Source organism: Perkinsus marinus (genome assembly GCF_000006405.1).
Source record: "Perkinsus marinus ATCC 50983 genomic scaffold scf_1104296963186, whole genome shotgun sequence".
Taxonomy (NCBI): domain Eukaryota; phylum Perkinsozoa; order Perkinsida; family Perkinsidae; genus Perkinsus; species Perkinsus marinus.
The window spans coordinates 153,867-162,414 of record NW_003205123.1 but is presented as its reverse complement, the minus strand read 5'-3'; the positions used below and the strand labels follow the sequence as shown (position 1 = coordinate 162,414).

The following is an 8,548-nucleotide window of genomic DNA, read 5'->3' as shown; positions in this document are numbered from 1 at the left end:
AGCAGCAGCTGTCGATGGGCAAAGGAAGCAGACAAGCCGGCCGAGTACGTCGGTGGTCGCCCCACTCGAGAGGTAGGCTGCAGTGCAGTGGGTTGGGGTTGATGGTGAAACCAGGTGCTGGGGTTTGTGAGTCGGTCTGGTCCAGATGCTCCTCGAAATCGGACACAGAATATGGACATTGAGGTCACTGATATCAACATGTATAAAGGAAATATGCGTGATGCGCAGTACGAAGATTTCCTCCTTGCTAGGTTCGCGGGTCGTCAACAGCTCTTGAGTGGAGCCACGCTGCGGTTGGCCGATGGTTTTAAGGTAGTGTGAGATGGTGGAGTGAGGAAGAGTGACGATTTCAGTACGGTTTGGTTGGCCGTAACGGCGTGGGGAAGTCTACTCTGCTGAGAGCGGTGGCTGAGCAGGAAATCCAGATTCCCGATTTCATTTTCGTCATGCACGTCGAACAGGTGATCATGCTACTGCTGTACTGCTGTAGTCAAGTAAATGTTAGGAAATCGCGGGAGATGATACTCCTGTTTTGCAAGCGGTGTTACAGGCGGATAAAGAGCGTGAATGGCTGGTAGGGGGTACACACATTGTTGCCCACATTTGTTTGCTACTTGCAGCTCGGGGCTGAGAAGAAGCTCCTTAATACTGAGGTGAAGGAAGGTCAAACTGAACAGCCAACGGTATGATGGAATAGAGCTTATGAGGTAGAGCGCAGTGTTGTTGCTGTTAGTACATGGGCATAGACCTTATGGAAGTCTACGAACGGCTCGACGAGTTGGACAGTGAGAACGCGGAGGCTCGAGCGGCTACTATATTGGCGGGTTTGGGGTTCGATGCTGAAGCTCAGTCGAGGCCGACGAAGGAGTACTCTGGTGGATGGAGGATGCGTATTGCCTTGGCACAGGTGAGGAACTCATCATGAATGCAGTGCTATTGGGGTGGCAAAGTGGAGTTTCACCCGTTTTACATGAAGTGGCGTAAAACTCTGTAAAAAACGCGATATTCGCACTATGCAGTAGTCGCGAAATATGTTCTTCACTAGTGTTTTTCATATCACGGGAGAAAGCTCTCTAGCGGGAGTGATCTCAATGAATGTGAGTTATCCAGTCTCGATTCACCAACTCTCTACTGATTCTTACACCTTCCGACTAATACGATATTTGGCCGTCCTGGTGGGTATTGATTTCGCCGCTGATTGCAGTAGTAGCACCCTTATAGAAGTAGGGTGGTTCTAGGTCAATGCTGAGGCAGTGTGATTCAATATCATCAACCATCAACATCACGCCATTGTGGTCATGCCGTTACTCATTGATCAGGCACTGTTCATGACGCCCGACTTGCTCCTGTTGGACGAGCCGACGAATCATTTAGATGTGCCGGCATTGACGTGGTTGGAGGAGTTCCTGGCCTCTTGGGAGAAGACTGTCATTATAGTCAGTCACGATAGAGGCTTTCTCAATCAGGTTGGTGAACTCGCCTCGGCCATTGTCAACTGTGAGTGCTTCAGACGACTTCGCATACTATATTCCAGCATCGGAAGCGATTGTGGTACTATGGTGGTAGTTACGACACTTTCCTGAGGGTCCGAGCGGAGCACAGGGCGAATCAGGTTGGTTGCTGTGTTGATCTCTATGCGATGGAATGTGTGTTCAGGCGGTGATGGCTGGTGTGCAAGAGAGGAGGGTAGCGCAGCTAAAGCAGTTCATATCGAGGTAGTAGTTTTTATAACATGGCTTTGCACGATGGACATATCTTGTCAGGTTCGGGCACGGTAATAAGAAGATGGCCCGACAGGCCCAAAGCCGTATGAAGATGCTTTCGAAGCTCCAGGATGAAGCCGTGGAAGTTGGTAGGTGCTCTCCGTCGTCGACCACCACTGTGACATTGCCTCCCCCGTAGATTATGACGATCCGTACCTGCAGCTCAACTTCCCCGCTGCCGCTCCTTTGCCACCGCCTTGTATATCGGTACTTGATGCTTCGGTAAGAGGACGTCTGAGACTGCCTCTGTTGCTGTTGATGACTGTTTTTCTGTTATCATTGATATGTCGACTATGTGAGGGGATGAGTTTGTGTACCCTTTCAGTTCGGTTACACTCCTGAGAGGCCCCTTTATAAGCACCTCAACTTCGGTGTTGACTGTGATAGTAGAGTGGCCATTGTCGGACCGAATGGAGCCGGTATGCTCAAAGCCTGTCCTACAGGGTCGAGTACTGTTGTATATAGGTAAGTCTACGTTCCTCAAGCTTCTGGACGGGTCGCTGGACCCCACCGATGGAGCTGTACGGAGGCACGCCAAGCTTTCCATTGCTCGGTAAGAGTGTTCGAACGGCGTGCAGCGTGACTGTATGTAATAGGTTCACTCAGCATCACGTTGATGCACTAGACTTGTCTGTTAATGCAGTCACTACTATGCGGAGAGTGGACCCCGAGATCTCCATTGAGAACTGCCGGAAATATCTGGGTAGGTTTCGCGGTCAAAGTGCCGTACAATATTCTGATGCAGCATTCTGTCAACGAAGGGTGACGGAATATGATAAAAATCATCAGCCTAAAGCGCTTGCTTGAGTTTTGTTTGTTTGAGTATTGTGATTATGTCTGTGAGCCTCTCGCCGTTATAGTCATCTGAACATAACACCAATGAGTATATACTTTTATCCTTGGTCCTTGCATCAGGTCACTTCGGTCTAGCTGGCGACTTGGCCCTGCAGCCTATCGAGACGCTGAGTGGAGGTGAGATCGGCTTTCTAGGACGGAGCAGTGTTGGAATGTATGCTCCGCTCCTTGAGCTTGGCATTCTTCTTGTGGATTACGAATGTTTTCAGATCACTCTGATCGAGGGGGTACGAAACCATTAAAATACCCTCAAAATTCTGTTATTATCGTCGTATAGTTGAGCATGTGCCTATCGCGGAGAGCATCCACTGGCTCCTCAGGTCAGAAGTCTCGAGTCATCTTTGCCCAAATCGCCTATAAGCACCCTCACCTGCTGCTTATGGATGAGCCCACGAACCATTTAGATTTGGAGACTATTGAAGGCCTTGCCCTCGCCCTGAATAGGTGAGTACCGAAGTACCTCCTCTCTGATACAGCAACACCTCTTTAGGTTCGAAGGTGGTGTCGTTCTGGTATCCCACGACGAGCGTCTGGTAAGCATGGTAGCTGATGAGCTGTGGGTGGTCATGCCTGGCAAGAAGGATGCCTCGTCCAAAACTGGTTGGAGATCTGGTCAGCAGTCATTGTTGCTGCTTGGGGTGGTCAGTGTTGCATTATTTTCAGGTAGTGTTACTGTTTTCGAAGGGACCTTTGAGGACTATGTCGATATGCTCAAGGACGAGTTTGCGAAGAAGCAGCTTATCGGCGGTGGTCGCATCAAAACTCTGCGAGAGTGAAGGCCCTTCAACAACGTTCATTGTTAATAATAATACTCATTATGATTCTACTGCGAATGCGAGCCTTCGCCTACTGCTAATGCGAGACGTTGTTGGCATTATGGCGTTGGTCACGGCATACACCGAAAAAGCAGTTCAACGTTCCTCCTACACATTTGCTGTTCGTTTTCTAGTGATGGTTTGGTGAATTTTGTGGCGCGCGAAACGACAAAATGGGTAGACGTGTTATCATCATACCAAGGTATGATTGCAAGTGTCTGTAGCTAGGTAGTTAAAGCAAACCAGGCATTGGAGTACACTTCCAATGCACATGACATACAATCGGAACCTCATGGACACTTATGAGTAGTGAGTGATCTTGTAACGTTTTATTAATAACTATGCGGCTTAAAAGAGTGCACTACGAATGGTCACAACGAATGTCGTAGTATACGACGGGCTGTATGGTTTCATGGCGAGTGACGTTTCTGAGAGGGTCGGGGATGGCGGAGCGGTGCGGGTGATATTATCCAGAAACGCACTTAATATGTGGTCCCAAGACAGCAGTTCCTATTGGTTCCTTGTTTCATTATGTCGTCCTTGGCAGTAGTCTCCCCTTCTGGGGGCACAACGGTGCTTCCTATACAGGCCCACTACGAGGCTATGGAGGGCCCAGCGGCTCACCAACCGTCATCATCCCACACTACTGCCAGCTGTGGCGGTCCCGGTCGGTCCTTCAAAGAGAGGTGCTGCTGCAGTTGTTTTCACGCGCCACGGAAATCGTCCCGTTGCCGTCGCATAAAGGAGTGGTTCAATAGGGTTTTATATAAGTTGCAAAGGTGGTGGAAGACCCATGTTAGGGCCTGTCCACCTCTGACCCCAGTGGAAGAGGGTCTGCTCGGTGACCTCACCAGGGCAGCCTCTGTTGAGAATAGTATTAGTGAGGAGAGCATGAATAGCCACCTTATTGACTGGTGGACTCTAGTCACTGCTGATGTTGGCTCCGCTCCGCCCGAATTACCACGAGATGAACGGTGGAAGGCTGTGGGGTTCCAAAGTGCGTGCCCTAGTACTGACCTCAGGACAGGCCCTCATGCACTACTGTGTATGGTTCAAGCAGCGAGAGCATATACTTCGGTAGGCTGGGGGGAAAGTTGTAGCATTTGTGACGGTTTTTGTTATAGGAGTTTCGAGAGATGGTGGCTGTCAGTGATGGTTACTGCCTTATGGATTTTAATCAATTTCACTATCCATTCGCAGCTACTGCCATCAACGTCCATTTTATGTTACTCCACTACCTGGGTATTGTTGATGGTAGTAGGGGTGAGGGCCTTCCAACATGAGTAGTCGTTGCAGGTTTTTCCCCAGTAACTAAGGACGCTATTGTTGCCTCTGGTTACGAGAGGAAGGTCTTCGCCTCAGCCTTAGCCCTCACTAACGGGGCCTTTGAGGATCTGTTCACTGCGACTTGTATGGCTGTACACTCCCATTGGACTCGGATGGTAGCGGATGAGGGCGCTACCCTTATGGACTTCCAAGAGAGTTTGGCTTTCGGATTGGTAATACAACGGGTGTAGAAGGGGAAGTCATAACGCCTATTGCTCAGGATCGTGCGGCCAGTGCGCTTGTGAAAGCGAGGCCTGTTGAGGACCTACCTTCGTGGCACCGAGTGTTGGTGAATATATGTATATCCTTCCCGCCGCCTCACACCATTACTCCTCCTGTTTAGTTTTATTGGGATTGTACCATTGCTACCTTCACACTTCGAAAGAGCGCTTTAGTGTTGGGAGTCTTTTTGCGTTGTAGTGGGCAACAGTAGCGATTTACCTTTGCTGGGCAGCCCCTCGATGCAAAGTCGTAGCTTTTGTCTGTGTTCGGGGTTGGTTGGAATCAACCTAGCATGGTGGAAATATGCTAGTCGTTGATGGCTGCAGAGTGAAGAACATGTTCCAGCAGAGGTTATGACGGCCGCTATGGACGCTGGAGATCTTCAGAGGACCAAGTATATATATCAGGCGCCTAGCGATGGGTTCACGGTGCATGTGACATTCTGAAAAGGCTATGCTGGTAGTACTGGGCCACCCTGTGTTGGGCCTTTTTCTGGAGGGTAGTCCATCCAGGGCTCGCGCTTGACTCTATCCATAGAGTGTTGAGATACGTCGGTAGGTTAACAAGAGCGATCTTATACAGTTTCACCAGAGATGGTACCTATAGGGAGGTGGCTGTCGCTGAGGGACGGTAGGATGTATAGTCCTACAGCACACGGTCTCGCCCTTGATCACATGTCGACCTCCGGCTGCCTGTGTGGCGTTCCTGAGAGGGGGGAGTATTGGCTGCTTAGTTGTGTTTTTGGACTTATTCTTCCTTATTGATGGCTAACGGTGGTGGTAGTAGTGATAATAAGAAGGTACTCCATGCTGCGGATGAGGCGGAGAGGGCGGCTAAGGAAAGAAGGCGTGTGATGGAGGAGAAGAGACGAAAGATAGCGGCCGAAAAGGAATTGGTAATAGTAGTGATGACGGTGTTGAACCGTATGTTGTGCCTTCGTCCAGTCTGAGGAGGACCAGCAACTTAAGAGCCTTCTTGAGAAGCAGGTGGAGACCATTACTTCAGGGTAGGTGTAGGAGGCTTCCGCGTAGTGTACTTGTTAACTCCAGGCCGGCGGGTGATATTGAATCGGCTATCCAAGCTATTGGACAGGAGATGCGGTCGGCGGCGAGCAGGTGGGCAGTACTGTGATGAGGGGAGGGGTGTATGGTGGCTTTCGCGTTACTGTAGTATGACTTCTGTACCCAAGCCTTTGAAGTTCCTAAGGGCACATTTCACTGCCTTAGCTGCAGCCTATGAGACGATGTCTGATAGTGGCGTTAGGAAGGAACTGGCAGATGTCCTTGCAGTAGGTCGGGATTGAACCGGGGTCGCGCGATGGTTAGCGCAGGTTCTCTCTACGACCATACCACTGGAGAGGTCTCAAGAGAAGCAGGCGAAGGCTGGCGATGATGAAGGCGTCACTGCTTCGGTGGCCTCCTCTGAGGAAGCACCTAAGGAGGCGGAGAGCAGTGCCAAGGGGGAGCAGTCTTCTGCTATAGGGCACGTTAAGAAAGGGGCAAGTCTACGATATCGATTGGCTGGTACCAATGAGGACATCACTAAATGGGGCATGGAGTTTATGAAGTAGTAGTACACTCAGTTGGGAGGGAGCTGCTGATTCTCATTTCGATTTGGAACCGCCTTGGACTTGCAGGGCGCAACCGTCAGAGGACTGTTCATGTCAGGACCATCTCAGGGGAGATAGCGACTGAGTACCAGAGTCGCATGACTGAAGGCATGGACGTTACTGAGCTCATAAGGCTGGTGGATCAAATAGTAATACCATACCACAGTGGTGCAGTATGCGTATCGACCTCGTTGCTAAGGTCCCGTATAACATGAGCCATAGTGCGGAGACTGAGGCGGTGGACCTCCTGGCTGAGACTGATGGCATCGACAAGCTACCTGAGGTAGAGGTGTCTACGGGGTGAGGATGTTCAGCAGCGTCCTTGCATCAGTTGGTGGATAGCGTCACGGCTCCGAGGGTCTGCCAGTATTTGGTCGGCTTGGCCCATTTCGCTGCCAACACGGAGGAGAGGAGGGTACTTCTCAATGTGACGTATCAGATTTTCACGCAAATGAAGGACCTCCCCAGTGCTCTGATGTGAGCAGCATCGTGGAGGTGAATGCTGAGCTGAATGTCCTCTTCAGAATTGCCATGAGAATGAACAATTTTGGTAGAGTTCGTGAGACTATGAAGGCTGCCATTGATGTGAAGGAGGACAGGTAGTCAGCCCCTGCCCCGTAGGGTATGTATCTACTTGTCTTTCTCAGGTCCATAGCCCGACAAATGTGTTATATATATGCCCGGTCCTCGGGTAGGGCCAGTGGGGGTGCGCTGCAGGCTGCTGAGGAGTTGGGTCTAGACGAGGACGAGGACGCTGATTTGGTTAGTTTGGGCAAGGGTTGACGAGGGTTAGGTCATCTCACAGTGTTCAGATATCCATCTTGTCTAACGAAAGCCTCTCTACTACTTACCATAACCTGGCCAAGGACCTGGATGTAGTTGAAGGTAGTACGAGCCTCTGGTGGTCCTGTCTTAGCTAATACTCCTAGTTAGTAGAATCCAGTACGTCAGGAATGCCTGGGGCGCAATTGAAATGTGATGTGGACAGTGTTGAAGAATGCGTTGGCTTTCATCAGCTCAGCTCAGAAGTTTATTCTGTTACATTATGAAAGCAGATTTTCCCAAAATTTCCTCGGGAATTTTTTCGCGTAGTTGAGCGAGTGCATATTATCCCACATTGCAAGTCGGTTTTCTAGAATAGCATTCGAACGAATAGTCAGGGCTGGTCATAGGAGGGCACCTGTAATGTTGATTTTCGTTGTATTATTGTCGGTCCTCCTCTCAGCCAAGGCCCCAGAGGACGTGTACAAGACTCACCTCGAGGAGCGTGGGAGGAACCCTGCCACTTCTGTAAGGCCCACTAGAATGTGACGGGTCCTTATTGTTTGGATAGGTGATAGACTCGGCTAAGCAGAACCTGGCATCGACCTACGTCAATGCCTTGGTGAATGTGGGCTTTGGTACGGACAAGCTGATGACTGTGGAAGGCAGTCAATGGCTTTATAAAAATAAGGATAGAGGTATTGATGAGGAGAGTGGAAATGGTGAATGAAGAGTTGCTTCGCTCCGCCTTATTGTTAGGCATGCTGGGAGCGGCGGCATCATTAGGCTCTATCATGTTGTGGGATGTGGATGAGGGTCTCGCACAGATCGATAAGTAGGACCTGCTGAGATTCGAACCTGTGCGGGTTGAGTGTTCGTTATAGGTATCAATGGTCAGAAAACATCAACGTGAAGGCCGGCGCCATGCTGGGCTTCGGCTTGGCCTCGACTGGTGTTACTTCCGACGTTGACCCCGCCTGGGCCCTTCTGGCCGAGCAGTTGGATAGTAACGAGCCCCTTGTCAAAATGGTAGTGCCCTCGATCGCTGCTTGTCCATGAGGGTCTTCTTAGGCGGCGGTGATGGGCCTCGGCTTTGCCTATTCTGGGTCCCGCCGAGAGGACCTTGCCGAGAACCTCACCCCCATCGTGGTCGACACTGAGGCTGGCTCGCTGGCCCTCTCCGCTTTGGCTTCTGT

General features: G+C 50.5%; 3 protein-coding genes across 3 annotated transcripts in view; all 3 read left to right on the top strand.

The window, feature by feature from the left end:
- Positions 1–3,499, top strand: Pmar_PMAR023249 (ATP-dependent transporter, putative). The gene is made up of 18 exons (XM_002771275.1): positions 1–72; positions 115–200; positions 252–312; positions 354–461; positions 506–574; positions 621–683; positions 734–907; positions 1,320–1,466; positions 1,511–1,659; positions 1,764–1,852; positions 1,903–1,985; positions 2,089–2,182; positions 2,229–2,316; positions 2,360–2,466; positions 2,679–2,735; positions 2,939–3,062; positions 3,109–3,230; positions 3,282–3,499. The coding sequence occupies exons 2-18, from the start codon at positions 172–174 to the stop codon at positions 3,392–3,394; spliced, it is 1,677 nt and encodes a 558-aa protein (XP_002771321.1). The 5' UTR covers positions 1–72; positions 115–171; the 3' UTR covers positions 3,395–3,499.
- Positions 3,500–3,964: 465 nt separating this feature from the next.
- Pmar_PMAR023248 (conserved hypothetical protein) lies at positions 3,965–5,506 on the top strand (the record flags this gene model as incomplete). The annotated part of the gene is made up of 6 exons (XM_002771274.1): positions 3,965–4,100; positions 4,359–4,510; positions 4,558–4,687; positions 4,730–4,932; positions 5,308–5,375; positions 5,494–5,506. 6 exons carry the CDS (start codon positions 3,965–3,967, stop codon positions 5,504–5,506), a joined length of 702 nt encoding a protein of 233 aa, XP_002771320.1.
- An 851-nt stretch (positions 5,507–6,357) lies between these two features.
- The window catches only part of Pmar_PMAR023247 (26S proteasome regulatory subunit rpn-1, putative), a gene marked incomplete at its 3' end in the record, with an annotated part of 4,000 nt that continues 1,809 nt past the window's right edge, over positions 6,358–8,548 (top strand). Inside the window, exons 1-12 of the mRNA XM_002771273.1 lie at positions 6,358–6,547; positions 6,649–6,739; positions 6,790–6,873; positions 6,922–7,067; positions 7,115–7,189; positions 7,238–7,352; positions 7,403–7,475; positions 7,816–7,880; positions 7,924–8,050; positions 8,112–8,187; positions 8,237–8,381; positions 8,424–8,546. Of these exons, the coding sequence (XP_002771319.1) occupies positions 6,534–6,547; positions 6,649–6,739; positions 6,790–6,873; positions 6,922–7,067; positions 7,115–7,189; positions 7,238–7,352; positions 7,403–7,475; positions 7,816–7,880; positions 7,924–8,050; positions 8,112–8,187; positions 8,237–8,381; positions 8,424–8,546 (1,134 nt within the window). The 5' untranslated portion in view covers positions 6,358–6,533. The remainder of the gene's footprint in view (positions 6,548–6,648; positions 6,740–6,789; positions 6,874–6,921; positions 7,068–7,114; positions 7,190–7,237; positions 7,353–7,402; positions 7,476–7,815; positions 7,881–7,923; positions 8,051–8,111; positions 8,188–8,236; positions 8,382–8,423; positions 8,547–8,548) is intronic.

Coding starts and splice junctions, on each gene's coding strand:
- Pmar_PMAR023249 (XM_002771275.1), top strand. CDS start 172: ATGGACATTGAGGTCACTGATATCAACAT. Junction 201..251: donor GAGGTCACTGATATCAACAT/GTATAAAGGAAA, acceptor CCTCCTTGCTAG/GTTCGCGGGTCGTCAACAGC. Junction 1,660..1,763: donor ATGGAATGTGTGTTCAGGCG/GTGATGGCTGGT, acceptor ATATCTTGTCAG/GTTCGGGCACGGTAATAAGA.